Here is a 27551-nt window from a genome sequence, read left to right as displayed (position 1 = left end):
GCACCAGTGACAGGCACGCAGTGTTCCTACACCTCAGGTGGCACACCTGCTGCTGGAGCGAGGGCAGCAGTACCCAGTGCTTGTCAGGAGCACCACTTACCTTCTTTCCTGTTACTGGCAAGCCCCCTGTGGTCTTTAAGCATGTATTTATGCAACTGATCTGGCATTTGCAAGAAGCACAGGCCAATTCATGCCCATGGAGCACTAATGCAAGACACTCCCTGGACAGTTAGATGAGGAAATACAGCTGGGAGCAGACAAAGCTACCAGAACTATTTACTTCAAGGCATAGCACACTTCTCAAGCTACAGCCTAAGCACCTCTATATGTGAGGGCCAAGCACAAACCTTAAAGACGCCATGTACCTTTGACAAACATTTGTTTTTCAAGGTTACTTTTCCCCTAACATACATTGATTCACTGCCAGCCCCTTCCCCAGCTTCTCCAGTCTCACAGTTTCACCAAAAAGGGCCCAAGTTAAGTGTGAAAATCAAGCTGAGAGTAAAGCTACATACACCTGAAGGACAGGCTGAAGAACAAAAAACCAAAAAACCAAAAAACCAAAACCAAACCAAAACATCAAACCAACCCCCCCCCCCCCCAAAAAACACCCCCCCCAAAAAAATGTGGACATTAAATCTAAGTAAAACTTTTAACACAAAGTTAACAAATTACCAATGAATTACCCTGTGTACAGAGAATAGACACATAACTTTCCCCATGCCTCTCTGTCTTTTCATTTGTCAATGAAAGATATGAGACAGGGGAAGAGGGCACAAAGATATCAAGTAAATAATTTAACATATGATTTGCAAGGTAAAGAGATAGCTGAGATTCTGCACAGACATTCTTGCTGTGATATGCCCAACTAAACACAGTTTTTTGTTAAATTCTCCTCTGAATTTGAAGCTGCAGGATCTGAAATTTTAGACAGACAAATCTTTGCAAGACAACACTAGGAGCAACCCAGCAGTGGGAGAAATTGCTGACTGACATCCAGTTACAAGCGAAGTCAAACATCAGAAGGAGTTAAGTATAAATGAAGGACAATCTCTGTAGTCTCTGCTGAGGACAAATATATAACTTCTCTAGACCCAGCCTGAGGGATATTCATTTTAGGATACAAGACTACTGTAGGATAAGACAAGAATCTTGTAACTGAAGATTAATTCTACTTAGCTAGGAAGTCAATGAGATTACTCCAAGTGAAACATGCACCAAATGCCTGCTATACTGAGCTTTTAGTGAGCCAAGCTAATTTAGTGCTTTCCTAGTCACCACAACCAAATAAATCAAATTTATAACTAGCACTGAAGAAAATGAGAAATGTTGTAACTTATTCCACGGAAAATGGTTCCAGATTCACTGTAGATACGGAAACAGTAACTAACACATACTACATTGTCATCTTTTATGACACAGCCTTTTGCATCTCACCCATATTTAGAGATATATAACCTCCAAGCTGGACTTTCTACAGAACTACAAGAAACAGATTATGATTTTACCAAATGGTAAGGTGTCAATTTCACTATGGAAAATTAGAGAAAAACACATGTAGTGCATATGATAGCTTACATAAAGAATATTTTTCTTTAATGAGACTCCATGTTTACATTTCAAATGTATTCAATCACTTCATGCTAAATGCCTGAGTTTAAAAAGCTGCACGTTTTAAATACCTAGAACTGATCATCACTGAAGTATTCTGTAAGACACTATCATCATCCTATTTGTACAACAAATAAATTTTAAAAATGAAAGGAAATTAAAGTTCATGTAATATATAAGTTAAAACATTACAAGCTCGCTTAAAATTACCACCAAAATATAATACTTACATCCAGCCTTTCACAAGCAGATTTGCAAAGGACATCTGTGAATCTCTCGCACATAATGAGTATGGAGAATTCCCAGTATTCCCATTCATAAAAATGAACCTGTGACCATCTGTTGAATAACACTGCCATGGTCATTATACTGTGCTTGGCAAAATTATTTGGTTTAATGAAGTTATTTTTATTGCCAAAACCTTTAAGTAAACTATCAATCCATTTTTATCCAAAGAATTCAAAATAAAATAAAAATATGAGAATTAAGAAAACATAAACTCTGAAGATAGATGGCAAAAGAAAAACACCATGAAATTAACAGTGAACTTCTAATTACAAGCTTTTTATTTCTTTTAATAAAGAGGTGACAAGAGCAAGGTTCCTTCTTTTATTTCAGGGAGTTTCTATCCCTACTGGAGTATAGCAGTATTTTTCAGGTTTCATGACTGCCATTATATGCTCTTAAGAATAATAATTTCATGTTTAGTTGAACTTAACACAGGAAAGACTTCTTCACCCATGTGACACAATGGTTGGCTGTCTTCAGTAAAAACTCATAAAATCATCTTTCAGGCAGGAATGAAAGGAAACAATATAAACTAAAAGGTAACTGGAGATGGGGGCAAAATACCTCCCCAAAAGAGCACCAGAAGCAAAATGTCAGCCTCTGCACTCTGATTTTACTGCTGCTCGGCAATTTTTATTATTATTTTTCCTTTCCCACATCTTTTCAACTCAGAATGAAAAAATGGAGCACACAGATAAACCATTAATGCATAAAACCGCTTTCATTTGAGCTTAAATGTGTGACATGCTGAGAATGTTAAAAATTAAAGTTATTATCAACAAAGACATGTAACACTTGGCTGCATTAAGCAACATCGTCCCAGATTTCTACTTGTTCCATAAATGTCAACTCTACATTCTAAAACTCATGTAATGAAACATAACCTTTGAAATTTCACACATTATGGATCAGAAATGTAAAGCTATGGAATTCCTCCATTCTGCCATGTGAAAACACAAGCTATGATACACTGAGCAACGTCTCTTGCACAAAATAAATAACAACTCTACATCATGGTTATGGATCCCAAACTGACAAAGATGAAACAGGTTTATGGTTTATCACCGATTCACTTAACACCACCATAAAATTCAGTCTTTGTCTTCTCTCTCACCCTCATTTTGTTAGTAAAGTTAAGAGCCTTTAATTCCCATGTCTCGGTTAAATTCAAATTTCTCAGTGGCAACCTGTTTCATGGATAGACAGAGCAGTTAAACCAAAACAGTAAGCACCAGAAATCATGAAGAGCAAACCCATTATTATTTCCTGGATGCCACTAATTCTTATAGTAAACATAAACAAAGCGCTAAGTTATAAGCATGCAACCGTAAGATTTAAACACAATAAACATATCCTATGGAAACAACTACAAAGCACAAAGTTTCAATTCCAAAGCAAATTAATTTACTTCCAACCAGACTAGTACTCTAAACATGTCGGTATGGTGCAAGTGTACACAACTGGTCATCTGGAGATGAAGAGTAGTGTCAGAATCAGCAGGATGGAAATTTGGAAAACTGGGGTTTATTTTCAAGCAAATGCTAATACCTTCTCAAATAAGCATCTATTCTTGTCCCATGCCATCATTCTGCCTCGTGATAGTTACATCTGTATTTGGAATAAAAATAATGTCTTGCTGCTTGTTTTTTCTTTAGGTCTCAGTAGGGCTCAGGGTCTTTCTGTAGGACTACAGTATACATTAATACTGAATATTACCTGTGTACCAGCTAACACTGAACTGAAGTGCTTGGACCTTTGTGGGGCAGAGACAAGATCTGTCTGTTCACATCTGTGTCTGTACACCTGCAAGCCAGCACTGCTTTTTATGGGATTACAATAATGCAGTCACAGCTACAGTTGCTGCAGACCACAACAGACTGCAAAGTAAATGTTTTTGGTGCTTTCTCAACTACAGAAAAAAGGACAAAAAACACATGTGATGTGTCCAATGTCTTTTTGACTTGCATGTGAAATAGGAATGATGATGGCATATGCATCAACACAGTGAAAGCTTTTTTACAAAGAGAAGAGTTGGGGTTTTTTTAATCGTTTGTGCAGTATTAACAACATTCATCAGCTGTGTTTTATGGGGAAATCTGCTCTTTGGCACATCAAAGCACATATAGGTAAGGAAACAGTTTGTAGAAAGCAGTTGAAAAACATATTAAAATAAAGATAGCAGTGTCAATACAAAATCTTAAAACAGTAATCAACACTTTCCATGAGGTTAAATTCTCAAAAATACTCTGCACAGGGGCCAAAGCATGCAGCAGAGGCTTCATGGCTAGACTTCCCAGATAAAAAAATCTTTTCATATTTCCACTCAGACATTTACATTGCACCAAAGTAAGCAGTGTAATGTCTTTCTGCCTGACATCCTGCTTCAGCCTGGGTATTCTGGCTTGCCCACACATCCTGAGCACACATCCTTCTGGGGACCTACCCAACAGCTCCTGGAACACCATTTGTAGATAACTGCTTCTCAAGATTTTGTAGGAGACTTCCTAGAGCTCTGAAGAGTTGTGAGCTGTTCCAATTCCTGCCTTTTCCTGAAAAGGCCAACAATTTCTAGGATGCACTTCAAAATCACGGCATGATTCATTGTCACCTGGTTATAATTTCATGTTACAAACTATTCAAATCAAAAGCTGTTCTTTTCACATGGCCCAAAAGAAGATACTCACTTAGATGTTCACTGCCACTATAAGGAAAAATCACATAACTCTACTGGAAAAGCTTAACTGGGACTTCAGTCTCTAGTGATTATATTTACATTAATACAATAGCAATGACCAATCCACCTGAAGTAGTTCCCCAGGCTACTTAAGGGAATTCCCCAGGCTATTTAAAGAAGCACATTATCAGATAAACGCAATGCTTAGAACTAGGCTGCTATCTTCAGCTTGATTACCCGAGACTTGGAAAAAGCAACTGCATCTACAGAACAGAAGAAAGACAACACTTTCAACCTATATTTGAGAAGAAGATTTCATTATGTTGCAGAGGTAGGTTTAAATAAAGGTAACGCTCATGCTAGGACATATTTTAAGTGAAGGATACTGTCCTACAGTGAGGCAGAGGGGCAACTGTGCTTCAACACTTAAAATTGCTTTAAAATTCTTCAGTTATTTCTCAGACTAAGAAATTCTGCAAAATACATTTATTAAAACAGAAAAGATGCAGGAGCAACTGTAAAAAGCATGCTGTGCAAACAACCCCAGAGGAGAAACAAGCAGAATGCTCCAGCAACTGGGAGGTAGTTATTAAAAAGCAGTACAAAAAGAAAGCGGGGATTGTGTGGATTCCTGTCCCCTTCCTTCCACCACATGTAAGGGCTGAGGACCACGGAGATGACCCAGAGAAGAGTCTCATAAACATTGTCTTGCACCTTACCAAAGACTGTGTTGAGCAGCTGGTACATGCTGCCCATGCATAGGGACCTTTAGAGGGACGTACCGTGCAGCCAGCCTTCGGGCAATGCATGCACTCCCTGAACAGCTTCTGCTGGAACTCTTGCTCTCCCAGCTTCTTTTCCCCATTATGCAGTCTCCCTGCCATAGTTTCTCTGTCCTCTTCCCTAGACTTGTCTTGGCAATCAGAAAATCAGTTTAGTTTATCATCTTCGAACTTCCATTTTCCGGAAGGCATTTTGTAAACTCCCGTGTCCCTTCCCACATCTCTCTAGAAGTCAAAAAGCAACATGTTTTCCTTCTTTTCCATTTGTTGTCAGGAAAATTTGTCAAGAATCATCACTTATGTTGCCAGACATCTGATCAAATGCTTCAGCTAGGGAGCCAAAATTCTCCAGTTGTAGCATTGGTACATTTGTTGCATCTGAAATGAAACATAAGAAGGTGGTTAACAGAGACAACTGCAACAAACTCTCTATAACGAGGAATTCAGTACAAAAAATACCTCTCAGTTCACAGTGGATTTTCAGAGCCTTTCAGGAAGACACCCTGCACTTAAATTCTAAATGATTAGGACAAAATCATAATGATCTCATCTGTCATCTTTGCTTCTTTGGGGTGAGGAAGGGAAAGCAGGGCAGGCAAATATATCAGGCTTATATCAGAGCACGTGAGGGAGCAGTTGCTCAAACGAGTCAAAGGAGAGATACCACAGAGAGACTCACACTGGACACTGGATTACTTCCTATGGACAGCAAAATGCTTCAAGATAACCTGCATCTGGCTGTAGTCAAGGAAAGAAGTCCTAACAGAATGAGTGTGGAGGGAGCAAGACTGGTGAGTTTGCTCTTCTCTGAAAGAAATCTGAGCAGTGTGAGCTGAAGACAGGAAAGCAAATTCACACCAGCATCATGGGAGATCAGGATTCTACCTTCAGTGCCAACGTAGGCACTTGGACACTTGTGTCCAAAAAAAAAAAAAAAAAAAAAAGAAACAAAGAGATCTTGATAAACTGAAACTGTTTCTATGAATTTGGGTAAGTCAAAGCTAAATTACAGTGTTAACCATCCTGAAATTTAGTCTCTTGAAGGTTGGTTTCTAATAGGAATTACAGTTGTGGTAGAAAAGAAATGTCAGCCTGAAATGTTATTTGGAGCTGTACAGGTCTAATGTCCTACAATTCAGAAGCAACACATGATCTAAACCCTAACTTCCCCATAGCTCTATTACTGCTTGGGGTGTGACAGCATCCACTGGAAAAAAAAAAAAAGAAAAGGGGGTGGAGTTGCCATTTCTACTATAAGAACAAATCCTACAAATGGGTGCCTTCCTTCTCATTAAAAAACTGCATCTACCCACTTTATGAATCAAATAGTGGCACATATATGAACCCAGCCACCAAGCATGCAGATAAAGCCCAAAGTTAAGGAAAACAAAACAAACCATGGCAGTGACATACCTTGTGTTGATTCCCTTATTTCCTGAGCTTCTCTCCTCCCAAACCCACTTGGCTGCTGTCTCTGGAGTTTCTGTCTCTACAAAGAGATCTGGATGCCCAGCACAGTCTCAGACATGTCCTGGTTCTGTATTCAGATCCTGAGTCTGAATGGAGTATCCTTCTCTTCTCCCAACAGAAAATTTATGGGAACCCTTCTTGATGCTGATTCCAAAGTGCCAAAAGGGAGGCAGGATTTTCTTCCATGTCTGGGAGGTCTACTATCATCCCAGACACCATTATAGCGCATCTTCGAGTTCTTTCTCCTCTCTTGGTACTGACCCAGGGAACACCTGGTACCCTGATGGGCAAGGTGCTCTTATACTTGGCTATCAGAGTCCAATAGACACTAACACCACCTCAATGTCCTGGATATTCACACATTCTCAGTGTTACCTATGTGAGGCCAGTTTGCAGGTATGATTGTTTCTTCTGAGAAATGTTCCAAGAACATCTTGGTAGATACAGATAAATCTGTATACAGCGAAGACTTCCACAAAAAAGTATCACCTCAAGTCAATGGAACAGAAACTGGACCAGACAGAAGCATGTGGATACTACGCCATGACTTGATGTCCATACTGGAGTTAGCCTTGTCCAGAGCAAGAATAATGCACACAGTAGTGTGACCATGTACCACTGCTAGCAGATGCAGGTGTAGTTCAGTACTTTCCCAGGAAGAGGTCCTTAAATGGGTCTGCATGCCAAAACTCTCGAGTGTGAAAATGAGGTAAACCAGTAAGGAACTGATCAGTACTGATAGGAAATCAGCGTGTGACAGCGTGTGACAAGCCTTCTTTTCAAAGGTACAAGATCAGCAACAGCTGGGAGCACATGCCCAAGCACTTCCAACAGCACAAGGGAAACAGAAATCTGTAAAATCTGCCATCAGAAAGCCAAGCATGAAAGGCAGCTCTACACCATAGGCTCTTTTGTCTATACCCTCATGAACAGGAACTGGTTTGTGGGACATTACACTCAGAGCAAAGTGTAAGCATTTTACAAGAGCAAAACTGAAACTCCCTCAGAAACCAAAGGGAAGCACGAAACACACTCAATGGTAAAATACTCAGAATCTCTTTCCCAACAAGGACACCGTGGAAGGTGGTGAAGCTAGAAAGTCTCCAGACCAAAATGGCAGTCCAGCCTTTGAAAGGCGAAGACATAAGGGGTGATCTGTGACACAGACCTTATGAAACTCCACTGCAACTGCAAACCTCCTTAGTCCCTGGAAAGTACCCCAAATCCACTGCTCCCTGAGAGAAATCAAAACCAAGAGCCAGGGCTCAAAAAATGCCCTTTCCTCCACGCTCCGTGCAGAGCTCACGAAATGCAGCATTGTAACTAATTTGATTCATGAGAACATCCTAAAATGCAGGCTGTTACAAGCCAAAAATGAGATTGCTCTTTGCAATCTGAACCCAGAAATGTATCTCCAAATTTCATTAAAAAGCAAATCATATGTAAATCCAGCACATAATAATTTAAAGAGAATTACATATGAGTGGTTAATAAGTAGATAAACAGTAGAGAAAATCTTCTATTTCCAGCTCAGATCTTCAAGGAGAATTGCACATTATCAACTTCCCTCTCGCTTTATTTTTAGAGGTTACAAAACAAATACACACAAGATCAAAGTAATGTGAAGAACACACTGTTTTAAATAAATTGAGTAGGAAACTGGAAACTATCTTGTAGGTTTTAATTCTTTCAATACTGTTTCACAATAGATAAAGAGCAATAGCTAAGGAAGACCTCATTACAATATATTATATAGAGTATATATACATTCATATACTATCAGCACTTGCTGAGAGTATGATGATGGCTTATCCTCTGTCACTTTAGCATGGAATCAGTAAGTTTGTATCAGTTTTAAGTGTTGCATAGTGTGTCTAAAGGTTTCTTCTGTATTCAAGGGTCTGACGGGTTCTTTGTATGAATTTTAGGTACTATGCGTCCATAAAAGCAATTGAGACATGGGAAAGTGAAAGAATAAATTTCCAACAGCAATTTTATAAATAAAATCACTATTAAGGCTTATTCACCTCTGCTACAAATCAAATCTGCAATATGTATATATGGCAATAGCCAATGCCTGAAAATTTAAGAGAAAACAAAGCAAAAAGCTACTATTCCACCATACAAATGCCCATTTGTCTCACATTGTGCACAGAGAAAACATTTTGCTGATAGCTGTAATGCTAGTCTCATACTCTGAAGTACAGGATCTAATTACCATCAACTTAATTAAAACTAATTTCTTTTTATCGATTACTTAACTTTCTGATGTTGCTTTAAGCCTACTGCCTTAGGGAATGTTTTCAAAGATTCACATCAATGTTATGACTTTTTATATTAATTAAGCTATTCTGATTAATTTGCCCTTTAAAATTATTCGCAATGCTATATATCTACTAAGTGACAAATGGTAGAGTTTAAACAATTACAGAAGTTCAAACATTTGTGGCTTTGCTCTTTTTTTCCCCCTTCTTTCCCCTTTGCCTTTCTCTTCGCCTACTCCCTCCACCCCTAAGGAAGTTCACAGATCACAAAAGATCTGTATAGAAAAGTTTCCAAAAAGTGTAAATTTTTCACAACTATCCTAATGGTTAGTGAGCTGTTTTGTGCCCACTGTTCAATTGTCCTGAACAAACATATGTAAAACCTTGATATAATAATCCTTTTCAGTCCTCAGAGCCTCTAAATACAACATAACCTTACGTGAATGATAAACATCTATTAATTTTACTGGATTTAAACTCAGCCTGCACGAAAAACTAAAATGTTTAGAGATGTGGACAGGCTTGGCTTAACTAAAGCCTAAACAAACAACTCAGCAATAAACTCCCCTATGAAATACAAGATCTCCATTAACCATAACTAGGAGAGCAGATGTGAGAAAAATTACAACATCATCTCATTATCCTAACACTTTAGAAAAATCACAACTCAGAACGGACAAGAGGTAATGATAGGGAGTTTTATGAATTCTAGTTGTTTAGTTTTTCATTTTTCTGGATGCAAGTTGAATTAATTTGGCAATGCCGGAAAATAATTTTCACATTATCGTGTTTTCAGCTAATAGGTGACTTGGAATAATCATCTGCTTTTGCAAGCTTTAATACTTATCATAGAACCTAAATCATCCAAATCCTGTTTTTTTATAAAAATAACCCTACCCCACTTTTATACCCTGTCATAGTAAATACAGTATGACAAAAAATTATTTAACAGATCATAAAGAAAAACTAAACAAGTATACCTAGAGTCTTTCCTATCTGCAGCACTTCTTTCAAAATGTTTTTTTAAATTTATTTTTAACTTCACATAAAATTTTCAACACGAATTCTTACACAAGAAAAGCAGAGGTGTGATAATATAAAGAATTCTGCTTACTTGAAATTGACTTGACTTTAAGTGCTTACTGCACTTAAACGCGTAACAATTAGGATTGCACCCTCGCTAAAACCATAGCAAAACCCCCAACAAAACGCCACTGAACACAGCACTAAAAATCTTTAGAAGACTCTTTAAGTTCTGCTGACATCCCATTCACACAGGAATGACAGAGATGCTAAAGGGAAGCCAACTGATGATCAGTCAATACAAGCTTACCTGTTTAAGTGCTTTCTTTGTGTGCTGCTGGAAGGAAGATACTAGCTTGCTTTGCACCGGTGCACTAGTAAGGCTTGAATCACGATTGGAAGACATTTCCTCAGATGTCTGCTTTGGGCAAACTTTATAAAAAGAAATAAAAAATCAGAATACTGTTATGGGGGTTATCCTCCCTATTTCTCGAAGAGTCGTAAGGATGGAAAAATAAACCAATACAAGCAAATGCCTCCAAACCAAAAAGCGTGCTGTAGAAAATTCAGCTGATCTTGAGGTCCACATCAGCTGAAAATCCAGCAATATTCTAAGTAACTGCACTGCTTCACAGATATTTGTACCTCATCGTACCCTTTCTGTGCAGTTCAGGAGGCCTTGCATATTTTGCCCTTCAGGTCCTGAAAGGTAACTGAAATAGTTTAACAATAGACTTCATGTAGAACCTAGATAAAAACTACCTTCCTCATCAGCACATTTTAGTGGATTATAAGATATCTAAATGAGCATTTATACTAGAGATATTGATGACCCCTGGATCTAGAAAGATTCATAGATATGTAACTTCATACCACATTGTAATGTCTTCTTAGGAGCCAGACTCACCTATTTTGCAAGTACTTCTTGGTAAAGCTAAGAACACACTTTGCTGTTTAATGGGTCAATTGGAATATCCTGCAAGACAAATTCTGGTATCTCAGGTAATACATGCTGCTATACTTGTCAGCTTTCTAAATAATACATGCTTTAATGAACAAATACTACAGTACTTGCACTCAGCAGCCTCTGAAATAAATTTGTGTGACACAGAAAAAGTCTCCTAGTTAAAAACAAATGAAAATATGATTTATTTTGTTTTTTTAAATGAGCTTTATTAAATAAATATGAAAGCTGTGAGAATAGCTGGATCATCCTATTAGTCTTGATGGTCAGCAAACTGAACTAAAAGGGCTGTAGAAACCTTTACACTCTTAATGCCTTGCACTACTACTACTATTGCTAGTAACATAAGGCTGCCCAGCTAAACCAGCATTAGCATGGATCCAGAAATGAAGCAGCTTTTCTTTCATTCTCTTCTGCTGACTCAATTCAAGTCTGCCTTCCAGCAGTGTTCAAAGCTGGTTTGTGTGTTGACATACCTTCTTAATAATGTTTTGGGGCAGTAAGTGGTTTTCCAAGATTTGCCATACTTTGCACACCACCAGAATAGTCTGAAGACACTCAAGGAAGGTGCATAGACATGTGCCAGAAATAATGTAGCCCAGTGTTAATCTATTTTCTCTGCCCAGCCTTCACTGGGATGAGCAGACACTCAAAGTAGCTGAGTCCCACGCCTTTACTAATGCTTCTTAGATGAAACATTGTAATGTTTTTTGACTTGTATTTGCAAGCAAAAAAGATACAGACAATTTAGCTATCAATAATTACTTCCATCATAAGATGCATGTGATATTGAACTTTTTTTTCACACTGAAAGAAAAAGTAATTAATACCTCAGTAAGAGAGAATAGAGTCTATGGCACGGCTGTCATGCCAAGATAACTGTCATACTAGATTAAAATTTTTCATTACTAGGTAAGAGAAAAGCTATTTTGCCACAAGATTTGTAACTGATTTTTGTCTTCCCCCCCCACCCCGTATACTTGCAGGATTTGTCAAAATATGCAAAGAAGTTGCAACACAAAGCAGGTTCTGAGTTTACAGAATCACCTGGTTTGGATCACTCTTTTCCACATGATGAGCAAAGATTACTATCAAATAAGACAATGTAAAGGAACTGCAAAGTGTCCGCAGAAAACAAACAACAGCTGGTTTATATAATCCAAATCACTGCAACAGCTAAGCTCCTCAGACAAATGACACCTACACAAAAATAAAAACATGACATTTCAAATTGCCCAGATTTTGTCTTCTCCTTCAAAGAAACTTTATTTTTGCTGTGTTCCGGCAAATTTTGAGAGTCAAAGAATTGAAGAAAAAACCCAGAAATAGCATGTGCACACAGATCCCAACGTTAACACAAGGAGAACACATTCAAAAATCCCTGAAGAATGGAAACTGGTAAACTTAAGTGTCCCTTCTGAAACAGGATAGATACAACATGACCTGTCATGATAAACCTATTCCTGTTCCCTAGAATGACTGCAACTTCTATTATCTTCTTGCTGAGATGGGAAATTCAGATTTTCATTATGGTGATCTAGGATATTGTCCAGGAATCTCCCCTGGTGATAAATCCTGAAGAGGTTTGATGTCCAGGAACCTCCCCAATTTATTTTGGTGATAAAGTTCATCCTGAAGTGGTTTGACAGCTATCTGATGATACTCAACACTACAACCATTAGCATGACAACAGCAGGAATAAAAATAAACATAGTTCTATATTAATTTTGTACTTTTATTTCTTTCTCTTTTAACAATAAACCTGGAGTTGTGACAGAATTTATAGGAGGCCACACTTTTTATTTCTATCATTACTTCAATTTTGCATAAAATATAATCAGTGTATTGGTTTATTTTGTTTCTGTTCTTTGAATCTTTTACAACAAAGTTAAACCAAGAAACAAGGACTGTTCTAGTGGGTGAAACAATTGGAACTGAACCCCACTGAAACAATAAATAGCTTTCCATCACTGTAATCTCTCCTGCAGATACAGAAAGAACACCTCATTTCCGGCTGGTTCTTCAGCACAACCTAAACCAAGTTTGTTCAGAGTTTTGAAAAAAACCTCTGAATTTTCCTGTAGTTCATGATTAAAGAAATAGATACATGAGGTTGAAATCTTCTGCTTAAAATATTTAAAATGACACTGCAACTAGAGAAACTCATTCCAATTTATTTAGAACAAATGACACTTTCTTTCTAAAACTTATTACGTACATTGTATTTTTTTCATATACCTTGTAGCTTAAAACAGTAAGATAATAAGAAACTATTTTAAATGTTACTTTTTATTATTTAATCAAACTGCCATTTCCATTTAAAACCAGCTTGATACAAAACATGGGTAGGAACCCAACCATGTAGTAAATAAAAGATGTCACTGCCTATTTTTGAAAAGTAGAAGACACAAGCATTAAAAATCTAAATACATTGTGTTCAATTACATGATTGCTTAATAATTTATACAATCTACTCACTTCATTACTTCAAAAGTAATACTAAAATTGACATACAGGCTTAATTTAGAGGATAATCAAGATATTGTTTAAAAACAATATGAATTGTCTTTTCTATAGGAAATTAAATACAAATATGTAACCATTAATAAATTTAATCTTTAAAACATGTTCTGCTACTTAGTAATTTAAATCAATGTGTGCCAAAGTGTGACTGTATTAAAACGCCTGCGACCACATAAAATTGTCATTATTTATTTCTTAATTTCTACGGATAAAGCCCAGCTGCTTTTCTCTGAATGAGTCAGACATAAAGAAAGGGAAAAATATGACAGAAAGATATATAAGTGAAGTCACCATTGATGATCCTAGTGAAAAAAACAATGCCTTAAGAACAAAAGAGGCATTTCTCCTATGGAAACCAAAGATCACAGTAAAAGAAAAGACAATTTAAAGTGTTCTTTGTACATATATATAACTTTGGAAAGCTGCAACCACTTTTTCCATAAGTGCTGAAGATCCATGAATATTATCACATTCATGTTGATTTGAAAATATATACCAGAAAAGAATGCTAAAAATAAACTGGGTGCTGGGGAGGGAAAAAAAAACAACCCTGAGAGAATGTGACAGATAAAGGGAAAATATTTGGGTAGCAAATAAAGAGGATTCACCATTATTGCTACAGTAGAAAAAGGAAAAGAGTGGTTTTAAGCCTACAGGAGGCATTTCTATTTAGTGGAGAATAATTAGGCTCCATTCTTTAAATCGGCTTCCTCAAGGGCCAGGACCAAGTGAAGGAATAAAGAAAAAGCAACTATTAAGCTGTAAACTGTTAGGTTATGAGCTGGAAGAGCAGCTGGGTTTCTGAAGATAAGACCTCCTTAGTGAGTGTTCAGAGACTGTTAACACGAACGATAGAATTAGAATTACTTAGGAAAAAGAGTATGTTAAAAATGTTTTCAGAAAACTCCATTTAAAATAACTTCCTTTCTTCCATTTTTCCAAGATTATTTTTGTTAATTATTATGAAAGGCTGTAATTTATAAAAATCAGCAATGCTGTCCTTGAATTTCAAATTTTACAGGGTATCTCTGATATTTTTTATTATCTTTTACCTTCCCCACCCAAGAAATGAAACCTATGTAAAACATATCGGCAAACGTGTTTCTTCAAAGAAACAATTTTTTGAGGAATACAACAAAAAATTATTCTGTCTAGTTGCCACTGAAAGTCATTAGGAATAACTGCAAACAGATTTATGTAACTAGATGGACAGAAAAATTCCTGTCCAGCAAAGGGCTTATTTTCCCAAAATCAACAGAATAATTAATTTTGATTTCTGTTCAGATCATACTGATTTAAAATCAAACCAGCAAAATCAACAGCAATCCACCTCCCTTTTTATTAAAGTAACCACAGCAGATGAGAAGGATTGTTTACTAATGGACATTACAAAGCATAAATTAATATTGTTACCATATGCTAAAGACTAGAGTCTATCTCAAGCATGAAATGTATGCACACACTCTGGAGATATGAAATTTCAGAGAGAACTCCCTCAGGAAAACATACACACAATCTCTCTCTCTAAAATATCCATAAAATTCAATATTTTCTTTGGGTGACACAGATCTATACTTGTAGTGACATAAATAGTTGCACTTTGCCAGCACAGATGTATCGACTAATTCACCTCCGTCACTCTTTGATCTCTAGAGCCCAACTTGCCAAAACTGAACAATTCAGAACTCGGCTGTTGCCATCAGCTCTTGAAAATGAAAACCAGTTTGGGAGTTAGTTAATTGTATGAGTTTGCCAAAGCAAGCAAAAACAGATGTATACATCAAGGGTACTACAGTGACTGCAATATTCTTTCTGAAAACCAATACTAGCACTGTGAATTAATAAATAGTATTGAATAGTATTTTTTAGAAAAATACATCAAATATCACATCAGCTTCTTAGCTTGCACTGAATCCCATTATATTAACAGCATGTTTTTGAGCCCAGCATTTCACAAAGCTTAGAAAACTGTGAATTCTTATTCCAAAGCAAGTCAACATTTTCCACCAAAATATACAGCCTGTCATCACTAAGCCACCAATTTCTTTGACCTCATTAACTACTGTACAGGGAAAAAAACAGATGAGAAACATCCTCAAGCCTTATAGTATCTTCTCTTATGACTCCCTTCAAGTTATCACTTGAAACAAAAGCAGTTAAGCTCAATCCCGGGTATTATATTTTTATTTTATAGTTGCAGAAAGATGAAGGAAAAACACACAAAAAAAATCTAAGCAAAGTGAAAAACTGCCTCTTGCCGACGTGTAGCCCAAAACTTTATATTTTAGTTGCTACTTCATTGCTGCTCTTCCGCTTTTAGAAGAGTCTGTCTCACATCCAGATGTTGCCACGTGTCACAAACATTTTCAGTAGAATCATCCAATATTATTCCCAAGAGACAAGATGCTAATAGCAACAAGTTTCACTGAATTGCCAGGAATTCCATTCCTGGAAAGGAATTGAATATCCAAATGGAGACTCAGGTTTCAAACAGTGGTGAACATTCCTTGCTACAGAGTTATCCTAGGGTTTCCTAGTCTAAAAAGCACAAGGTGATCAAAAAGACAGTAGCTACAAAGCAAAATTTTAGGATTCAGCACGAATGTGATCCTCTGCTGTCCATCAGTTTGTCAACTATGTCTAAGAAAACTGCCTAAGGAATTAACTCTGCCATTTCATGCTCATAGTTGAAGAACATACGCTTCTAGAAAGTGCTGAAAACCAAAGTGCCTCAAGAGGAGACAGACGTTGCTCGTATTTGGGCACACATCAGAAGCCCTCTTTGGGCTGAGGTGGGGAGGGAAGTCACACTGCAGGAATTGCTGTCTCCTCCACACTTACATCATTGTGCATTCCACTGGCTCGTGTGAAGACCATTTTTAATCAACTGCACTCCGTGGCTGATGGATTAGCCCTGGCTTCAGAAACCCTAGGGACAAATGCTTTTTGAGAACTGAACATCCTATTGATGGGCAAAAGGATATTACAGTCATCATTTTCCCAGGCAACAGTAATTGGGATTTTAATTCTTTTACCCACAGCATCTTTACATGCTACCCCTGTATTTGAGGAAAATGGAATTTTAAAGATATAGGACTGCTATAGAGCTTCTATTAGAAATCCCATTCCAAACAAAATCAACTGTAGCATAAAGAGTTTCTTTAACATATGCCTTTGGAGAAAGTGGGGAAAGAAAAATTCTCCATAGCATCTGCAAAATCCCGAGGTGTGTCTATTCCACTTGTCCACTTAGCAATACTGATATTTTGTAACAGCTTTTGCCAAGCCATGTGAATATAATGGTTAGGAATTTTTATATTATTATGCTAATAAAATTGTTCAGTAGCCTGCATTTATACTGCGAAAAATGTGCCTGCTGAGGAATGATGTGATTCTTCTCTGTCTGAGTGTCAGCTGGTACTTTTTATTCCCAAAGACTATGGTCTAAAAGCCTACAAATGGGCTGAGGCTGTTGCTTACAGTTTCATCCTTTTGCTTCCAGCTACATTTAAAGAGGCATTTTTTAAACTCTTGCTAAACAATTTCTGCAGCTTCTGGATTCTATCAGAGTGGAAAAGAGCAAATAAAAATGCAATCAATTGGGCAATTAGGAATTCAATGTGCAAGCAATGCCCATCCTCATATGTATCACACATATTCTAAAACACAAGTCAGAGAATTTAATGAAGTCTTTTTTGCACTGAACTAAATGCTACTTTCATGCCACAGAATGGTTTCCTGGAAAGAAAAAATACCTCCAGCTTTAGTGTGAAAAGTGTAATTGGTCTGTTAGACCAAATATTTTCTACAGAAATAAATTTTCTCAAATATTTACAAACCGATCAAGTCACCACCTCACCTTTCATAAACTAATGAGACCATCTCTATTAAATCCCCCAGAACAAAGGAGGTATTTGTTCACTCAGGACTTCTTGTCTGTCTTTTCTAAATCCATTCCTGTTTACCTTAATTCCTTCTTACAGCTATAATGAATGCAATACACTGGTAATCATTTAACTAGTGCTATACCCAAAGGAAAATCTGTGCCTATATTCTTTAATCAGTACTATCAGAATTATAGTCTAAGAACTGCATTGGACTAATTAGCAAAACCATCTCATTCATGTTCAATTTATTTTCTGTTGTGATCTTTAAATGCTTTTAAGATATATTGATTTATTGAATACATATTTCTGCTGTATAAATATGACCTTTTTTCTTTGCTTGAAAGTCTAAAAAAATACATGCTGTTCAACTCAATAATTTACAAGGCAATCAAAAGAAGTCTCATAATCATTATTTATTATCAGTAAATTTAAGCTTTAAAGATTTCATAGTTTTCAAAAAGTATTGACATAAAAAAATATTGAATGAAGAGTGGTCAAATCACACTCTCCAGAGCGAAATGCCTGCCATGGATGGTGATTCCTATGCCTTTGCAGATTAAATAATTTGCAATTTCAATCCACCAAATACTGGATGCGTTTTTTGGGCATGGCCTTATTTTTAAGCCAAGCCTTCGTTATGGCAAACGAAATCAGAATTCTAAGTGTATATAGATGATATCTTTAACAACAAACTTGCAGTCTCAAGAAAAGCTATTATGAAACATCTTTGGCAAAATTATATTCTGTATTAGCTGATTAATACGCTATTTATGAAACACATGCTGCATTTAATTCTTAATTGATCACATCCAGCACTGGCCTTTCTATATGCAATATCACTATTGCCCTCCCATTTACTTTTTTTAATATATCCATTGATATTCATTGCAGGACAAAAAAATTTAAAATGTCTTGTTCTCAAAATGTTAAATATATTGCAGTTTTCCGAGATTTGTTAAAGATGACAAATGATGGAAAATTCTCAGTTTTAAAACCAATCTAGGTGTAATTTAATGCTCTATTTCAAAATGTTAAATTTTCGTAGTTTCTCTTTTATGTCATCACAAGCGCTATAATTATTTTTATTACTGTGAAAATAGTACATAGTCTGCTCCTAGTCAAAACCCAGCAATTTTCTACTTCTGGAATTATGACATCCTATTTACATTCTATAACATCCTATTTACATTCTAACACTCCTAAATAATTGCCCTGGTTTTTTGCCATGATTTTTATTTGTTTATAACAACTAACATCAACTTTTGCATTGTATTTGCAACTGTATTTACACTGCTTTTTACTGCTCTATACTTCCTGCAATTTCAGGAACTGTGCATCAACAAATTTTCTGAGCATCAAACAGGAATTGTTTAAGAACTACAAGCATGTAAGTTCACTTACATACATAGCACAAATTACATAAGGATCAGACCACTGCACGTGCAGAGTCTGTTAACTTACAGACATAATATTTCAAAGAAAATGAAGAAGGAGAGACATTAAATAACTCAGGACTTTTGTCTGCACAGAGCTTCAAAACTTCAGTCCTACACAGCTCCACAGTGTGTCTTGGATAGTTCTGTTACTCCTATCACTGAACACTTCATGATTTTTCAGTGTGGCTAGAGAGCAATACAAAAACTGCAGTATCAGTCCTGTAAAGGTACAGCTTGGGAACTAAGTAAGTTGCTCAAGTTAAAAAAGGAAGTCTGTAGCAGAACAACAACATAAGCTGAGCCTTTTCATGTCCTAGTTGTAAACAGGACACCCTCTCACCATATACCAAGTATGCCAGAACAGCAGGTTCAGTCCAGCAGTGGGACAGGTTGTGAATGGGCAGTAGAAGAGAACTGGCCAAGGAAAGGTTTATTTCAGAAGTCCTGGACAGTCAGGTGTCAGGTTTGTTTGTTGTTTTTTTTAATAAAGCATTCACTTTACAATCTTTACATGAGCGTAGTTATAATAATATTCACTTCTGTTACTTGCAAAGTCATTTTAGGTGACTTATGTTCTCTCCATGACTGACTATTAACTCTCAAAAAAAGGAAAAAAAAAATTTCTAAGGTTGCCATTTCTAAGTTATTTAAATGTTTCAGTTTGCCATTATCTTAGAGGAAAAAAACAGCACAGTATTTGATACTTCAAGAGGTCATTATGCCACAATGGCAAACAGGAATATCTCTGCCTGAAAGAAAAAAAGAAATACAAACCTTTGTCCTCTGCCCAGAACTCCACTGAGGGACCAACCCCGCATGTCCACACTGAAATCAATGAGATGTCTGAATCTGACAAATGCCAAATCTGAAGCCTGGTAAAGGCAAATTATTCTTTAGCTCTGGGCCCTAAACAAAAAAATTGTAAGCCAAAAAATTACCTACCGAAAACACACCCAACAGCACTATTGTTTGTCTTTTAAAACCCTAAGTCAAATAAAGGCACTTAGTGTTCCTGATTCCTTCATAAGGCCAAAAAGAGAGGGAGTCACTCAAAATAGTTCCACTGAGTACAAAATATTATTTATACTGCTAAGAAATCACACCACGAAAATGTGAAGAAAATAATATTTTTTCTTTTCCCAAAATATGCCCTCTAATATTGAGATTAAATCACCTACCACCATTTTCTTCTCCATTATTATTGTTTGTCTCAGCCATTTCAGTGCCATCTAACTCAGATTCACATCCTAAATCCAATGTTCCATCAGTAGGGCATGTTGATTCTTCTTTCTACAGTTAAAAAATAAAAATAAAAATAAAATTAACAAGAAAAAAAAAATCAATCATGTTCTTGCTGCATCTCCGAAAATAGATTACTGCAGTGTACTCTCATTCTTACATTTCAAAAAAAAAACAAGAATAAAATAAAATATGCTTGTGAGTTACTCTAGAGAGAGCCATAAAAACCAGATTTTTTTGAAAAAACTTGCAAACTAAAAGAAAAAAGCTGTTTTGTGAGGTCATAACATGCTCTTTTTAAAACCGAAAAAGTCACATAAAATGCAAGATCTTCCACTTTTTCTTCTTTTTTTTTTTTTTAACAGAAACAGACTTGTATGGCTGTTAAAAATCCTAGTTTTCCAGTTGAGTGTCTACAACACTGCAGCAAAACACAAATCCTTTAATGTTTCTTTTCTGCCTTTGCCTGTTTCCTGAATTCAAATAGCTGAAGCAACCTGGAGCTCACAAGCATGGGAGTGATTGTGAATTCCTGGAATTGTGCCAAGAATATCTCCCGATTTAAAGAAAAACAACAGCATTTGTTCTAGTAAATTAGGAAAGACAGCTTCTGAAAACTATTAATTCAGCTTCAAGTCCAGGATTTTTAGTTAGCAGGAGCAGACAAATCTATAGACTTTTATATTTTTATACCCTTACATCAAATACATCTGTCATAAATTACAAAAGATCCTTCCCCTCAGCCCAAAATTTTAGTTGACTACGTTTACACTGCCAAGCAGATAATCTCACTTTCTTTTTCTCATCTCTGCCTCACATTATTCCACTTCTATCGTGTAACCCCTCTAAGTTTGATCATGTACCACAAGAAAAAATTTCCACCCACAGTAAACATCATGTTCATATAAAAACAAAAAAAAAATAAAAAGGAATATGAACAGAATAAAGGCAAAATTCTAACACTATAACTGCATTTCTTCTCAGAAGCAATGATGCAACCTTTGAATTAAAAGCTGATTTATGTTAGACTTGCAAATAATTTTTCACTATTCAAAAATCAAATATTAATACAATTACTTAATTAGAAAGTCAGTGATCCTCTTGAGATCACTACTCATAAAACAAAGGCCTTACTGTGAACAACTCCAAAAAAGCAGCATTTTAACTAAGCTGCGTGTTTTTTTATACCATGTGACAAATTCAAGAACATATATATGCTTTCTAGGATAAAACATTCAATGTTTACTTTCATTATAAATCCTTTTAAAAGACATCTGAAAGCAGTTAGAAGGACTATCAGGTCATTTCCTCGCCAAAGAATCTAATCTGTTTACCTTTATATCTATTGAGACATTCATAAAATGGATTAATAGCTGTATGTACAATCCATACACAAAATTTAAACTTACTTTGAGAGCATAGAGTCCTGATTTCCCAGGGATTTTGAAGAATGTTCCATCACCTACACGAGTGTTAGTATGAAGCATTGCATTCAGGCAAGCTAATGGAGAGGTTCCACTGAAAAATAAAATTGTGCAGTCTAAGATTGAGTGCCTCTTGTAAAACTATTCCCTCGGTCTATTTTTTTAAAAACTCATGCTTGCCCGGCGTCTTTTTTTTTTTTTTTTGCTCCCCCCCCCCCTTTTTTTTTAATTCTCTCAACCCTGAAAACATCTACATTACAATAACAGGCCAGTTTCAAACTTAATCATATGCATCTGTCCCTTAGGCTTGAGGCAAAAAGTCTGTGAATTATAATTACGCTTTTCTTCATACAGCAAACAGCTCCACATTCTGAAAGAACCAAAGTCCAAATATTTATGTGAAATTACTTCATAAATAACACCATGAAGCCTCATTTTTAAAATGTTACAGACAATGTGGCTGCTGCACATGAATGATCAAAACAGTACCAAGTTCAAGGGCAGCTGCATCCCATAGGATGAAAGGCAACAAAAGAATAATAAAGAGCCCAGAAAGAACACATTTAAAATTAAAAGTGATATATAGTAAAGCCTTCTTCTGGCTCAACATGGTCAGCATGCAGTATTACACACAAATATAAGTACATTTGTGCCTTATATGAAGCACTACCCTTTCTAATTAGAATTGTTTTAGAGATTATGAGACTGACCTTCTCAAGGTAATAATTTTAATACCACTGTGGAATGCATGTTAAAGGATTATTTAAAAAGAAACACTACAGATTAAGAAAAAAAAAGGGTATTTGACAGGGATATCTTTGTAGTATATACATGTTTACATCAGAAAAAGAAAGCAAATATTTCTACCCTAGCTAGATGTATACTGTTGTGAACAGTTGATCTAAAAAATGGTGGGGAAGAAGGCTGTCATAAATTATTTTATTTAATTTTTATTAAAAAACTGAAGTACAAGATTTATAGATGTACTATCACATCTTTGTCCCCATTTCCTGGCTACTGTACACTGTGTACTCGGGGACTGAATCTGAAACTGTGCTTCTTCCCTGGGGTCCCCAGTCTGCACGCACACTTATCTTTAGCCACGTAAATATATTCCACTTGGTTAAGTGGAACAATGCCTGCGCATTAAATTAAGTGTGTTGTGAAGTATTTCAGGATTAATTATATACTCAACTATAAACCAGGAACAGAGCTTCAAAGTTCATCAGAAACTACTCCTCTTTATTCTGCAGTATTAAAACACAACATCCAATCTTGGCTGAAAATTGCACGTCTGATTTTTTTTTAATATGTGAAACTGGATTGAAATTGTTGTATTTCATATGGTTATGCTTTCTGTTGATTTCCATGGCTCTGTTACAACAAAATTCATCCTTACTGTACATGTATCATTATTTTAATGGCAAGATCGATAGTGTGGTAATTGCTCTTCCGGTAAAAATTAAACTATAAAGTGCCCTCAGGCCAGGAAGTCCTGTCTATTATAATTTATTTGCTACAGGTCCCCTAATGTATCATATCACTACATCTAAAATAAAAAATTGCAGGTAAAAATGCTGCTTGTTGATAAGCACATCAGATATGTAATAGGCATTTATTTTATGGGTATTCTAAATATGATCACGCAATATGAAAATTCTGACAAGTTTTTGCTGTTTCTTTTGCTTCCCTGCAAATAAAACTAGTTCCACATTTGGTTTTGATATAATACTTCAACAAAATACAAACTGATATATTTGGAAATAAAATGATACTGATAGCAGTGGGACAGAAGACATTAAGAGAGTTCATTGAGTTTAATGATTACTTAAACACTTTTGTAATTTGTAGGATACTTCTCTTTACACATTTTTCTTACTGTATTAATGCTTGACAAGCAAAAGCACAAAGCATTTAATACAGCAGTTATGGTTGTGTAATTTCTTCCATATGTTAACATACATAACGTGAGGCAATTTCACTCTCTCAGACTTGGATCTTTTTAGTGAAACATTATCACCGATTAAGGCTTTCTCTGCAAGACAGAAAGAACTTGCTGACTCTGCAGCAGAACACAAACTTGGTATGTCAACAAGAAACAAAACTGTGTGCAGGTATGCACAATTTGTATTCTCCTCCTGTTCTGATGGAGATACTCCGGACTCCACACTTATTTTTAGATATCGTTAACCAATTAAAACGATGAAGGATGAATGAACCCAAAATAGAGGCTTTGGCAACATCTCATGATCACTACTGTGCTCACAGCAGATATCTTAATCTTCAAAGTCTAGACAACTGGCAAGTGGACAAAAGAAACTACTCTCTGACTTAGAAAGAAACCCTTATCAGCTACTGAGCCAAGAAGCACTTTAACTACTGCTATGCTTGTTTCTTACAGATATCTGCAACTCCTAATGGCATGCAACCAAAGAGCCATATCCACCCTTCTTGAAAACTGGAGTTGGGTATGTCCATAAGAAGCACAAAACAAACCACATAGAACACACTTAAGTTGCAAATCAAAATAATCTGGGAACACTGAAGGGTGGGATTAATTTTGAGGTAACAGATCAAACTGAAGTTCCATGGTGTCCTTTGTCAGTGCTGCTTTGACCCATGTCAACCAATGACTTGCCTATTCTTCTGTCAGCACTGGCATCCTTAAAACTCGGAATTAAAAATCCCAAATGTTACACACAACTGACGCTGGAAATGCTTGCAACACATGCTATCACAACACATGGAACTGTGGTTCAAAAAGCCAGCAATGAAAGATTCCATGATGCAGACTGATGTCTGAATCACAGAGCACTTTCTCAGGGATCTGTACTACTTATTGCATGTTTTCTAAATTCTCCTATTGCCTGAGGACATGTTCCTTCTGCACAGAGCTCCTGGCATGTATTAATACAGCAGTCAAGGCCTGCCAATATAAGGCTGAGTATCACTGAATATCAAAAATGGCACAGCTTGACCTAAGTTCTTGAAACACTTCAAGTAAGTTCAACTTTGATTCAGTTAAATGAAATTGGATACAATAATATTCTACTTTGTAACTCGATATCTGTGAATTTTTAGAGCCACAATATATTTTAAATTGATATGCTGCAAGTTTTATTGCCACAGTCTGCACACAAGAAATATGTTTACCATTTACAGTCTTCAGATGCAGAACTTCCATACTATTTATCATCATTTGGGTGAGACTGCTTTAAACCACTGTGGTATTCTAGAAGTCATTCATATATAAAAGATACAATCTCTAGCAGTATGTCTTTAAGATTGGTATTTTTCTGCTTGTCTGTTTTTTTAATATACATATACATCTATACACAAATACAAGCAGTATTACACCCACATACACTTTCAAAAAGGTTTAAAAGATGAAAAGTTACTTACTTTCTGTAAAAGTGATGTTATGATGTTACCAACCAGCAACATAGGAAAGAAAAGAAAACAAAACACTCATTAACCTTCCAATATAAAGGTTGCTAATAAAACTTGATCATTTAAAAGACATCAGGAATTTCAATGTTTTATAAACTCTCTTTCTCAAAATCACTATAAGCTGGTAGTACGCAGTGCAGCCCTTCAAAATTCCTGTACATTATCGAATCAAACTTTGCACCCCAAACTCCCCCAGTCAAAAATATCTCCAACATTTTGTGATTCTGGGCTCCCTCTACTGGTCACGCAGCCAGTGTTACCTAAATAGAAATGCCAGACTTTCCACACACCAATCTCTGCTAAAACATGTAGGGGAAGTACAGATTTCAGCTACTTCCTCTTCTGCCACCCTTCCCAAAACCCTATTAAAAATCTGTAAAAAAAATCAGTAAAAACATTACTTCTTTTTATATTGCAAACTTCTTAAACACATGTTTCTGTCAAAAAACCCAGAAAACTTCTGTGGTTATACATATAATTCTAATGGTCTTTTCTAGACTTCTTGCCAAGAGACAAAAATTATGATCTTGGCAAAGAAAAAAAGATGTCTTAAATATGGAAAATAAATTGACTAAAGCTGCCTTGTCCAGGCAATATAGTGTGGCAGACAGAGAAAGTTCCCTGACACTTTGCAGACAAGGCACCTTGGGTCCTGCAGCAGGCAGCATTTCAGCCCCACTGTGTGTGTGTAACGCCCTCCTCTTCCTGACATGTCCCCAAATCTAATGATGACTGCTGTGAGAGGAGCACCTAGGTGTCAGAAATTTGTTCAGTATTTATTTGAAATCATCTCTACTCTTTTTATACACATCCATATATAGTCACAAGGGAGCAACAATTTTTTCTCACTGCTAGAAAAAAAGTAAAATCAAAAGGCTTAAGAACTAATTTCTAGGCATGATTTGAAGACACACAGAATACAATATGTTCATAATGCATATAATTTACACCAGTTTTAGAATGACAATGGATAAAGAAAATAAAACTTATCAAGGAAGGCTGCAGAAAACCCACTTGTGTGGTAAACAGAAAAGAAGGCATGATTGTAATTCTCCAGAAATATGTAAAAAGCTGTTGAAGTCAATGGAGATGAATGTTCTTCATGGCCACTGGGGGAAGAAAAAGAAAGTCCATGGATAGCCTAGAAGTGTGAATGTAGCTGCTGATGTTTTAATCAACACCAGAAGAGAGCAGGGGAGTTTGCAAAATGACCTTCTTCAGAATACAATACACACCAGTCCTGGCTGATACACAGACTGGAACATGTCCCAGTGTTTATATTGAATGATCTCTTGAACACCTATCCAGCACTGTAACCTGTGATTCTTTATCTCTTCAATAAATCGAAATTTTGGTTAAGGCTGAGGTTAATCATGTGCCCCAAGTATACTTGTTCCAACATATATAGCAGCTAGAAATTCTGGAAAACTGCCTCGATGTCTAGACATGCATTGTTTGCTGAAGTGTTCCACACAGCACTGCATGCCTGGTGTGATGAAGCCTTTTGCCCTCCTCTTAAAAGCTCTCCCCCAATCTTCAAGGAGCCCTGTTCCCAGAGTCCTGCCGTCAAGTGTCAGCAAAATGTCCCAACCTGCCTCACAAGACTGTGGCTGTGACCTAGCTCAGGAGTGACACAGAAAACCGCCAGGAACCTAAGCAGCTATACCAAGATGAGAAGATAGCTGTGCTATTTATGAAGATGGCAGGCAAACTGCTGCTGACCACTCTAGAGCCATTCTCCTCCCACAGCCACGCTTGGCTGAGCTGGCAGTGGTGCAGCAGCAGTGAGTGCTGGGGCCAAGGCACATTCCACCAGCCTGGGCTCAGGAAAGACCAGGAGAGGCCCAGTGAATTGAAGACTGAATAAAAGAGCTAGATATTTTGATATATTCAAATGGCACAGGATCCTTCCCTTGGCACAGAGGGAAGCGGAGAGCACAGGTAAATGGTGGAAAACAAAGCTGTTGGTGAGTGAAGGATTTCCTGCCAACCATCTACAACTTTTTCAGCAATAAATGCATCAAATTAATCTAAACAAACCAACCAGTTGTCCCTGGCTGGACATCACTTGCCCACCAAAGCTGCTTTATCACGCCCCTTCTCAGCTGGGCTGTGGAGAGAAAATGTAAGGAAAGGCTCATGAGGTAAGGACAGGGAAAGATCACTCAGCAATAATGACGGGCAAAACAGACTCAACTTGGGGAAATAAGAATCGAGTTTATTACCAATTAAATCACAGTGGAAAATGAGAAATAAAACCAAACCTAAAAATACCTTCCTTCCCTCCTCCCTTCCCTCCTTTCTGGGCTTAATTTCAGTCATGGTTTTCTCTATCTCCTCCCCAGCACCATAGGGGAACAGGGAATGGGAGTTGCAGTCATTTCATGACACACTGTCTCTGCTGCTCGTCCTTTAGGGTGTGGACCCCTCACACTCTCCCCCTGCCCTGGGGTGGGTCCCTTCCATGGGGCACAGTCCTTCAGGTCCTCACCACGGGCTGCAGGGCAATCTCTGCT

General features: G+C 36.8%; 1 protein-coding gene across 6 annotated transcripts in view; it reads right to left on the bottom strand.

The window, feature by feature from the left end:
- The window catches only part of ASXL3 (ASXL transcriptional regulator 3), a 69967-nt gene extending 48288 nt beyond the window's left edge, over nt 1-21679 (bottom strand). The window contains exons 1-3 of one of the 6 annotated variants that reach the window (XM_014874345.2): nt 21571-21679; nt 20101-20212; nt 10423-10544 (exon numbers count right to left, since the gene is read on the bottom strand). In XM_014874345.2, the coding sequence (XP_014729831.2) occupies nt 10423-10544; nt 20101-20212; nt 21571-21648 (312 nt within the window). In that variant the 5' untranslated portion in view covers nt 21649-21679. Of the gene's footprint in view, nt 1-1841; nt 5734-6768; nt 7687-10422; nt 10545-19696; nt 19795-20100; nt 20213-21570 lie in introns of those variants that run through there. The other 5 variants (XM_088174528.1, XM_088174508.1, XM_088174489.1 and 2 more) reach the window with 5 other exon arrangements.
- Between the last annotated feature and the right edge of the window lie 5872 nt (nt 21680-27551).

This window comes from Sturnus vulgaris, chromosome 1 (assembly GCF_052056855.1).
Source record: "Sturnus vulgaris isolate bStuVul1 chromosome 1, bStuVul1.hap1, whole genome shotgun sequence".
In the NCBI taxonomy this organism is placed as follows: Eukaryota; Metazoa; Chordata; class Aves; order Passeriformes; family Sturnidae; genus Sturnus; species Sturnus vulgaris.
The sequence above is the reverse complement of the archived record's forward strand: the minus strand, read 5'-3'. Positions and strand labels throughout refer to the sequence as shown.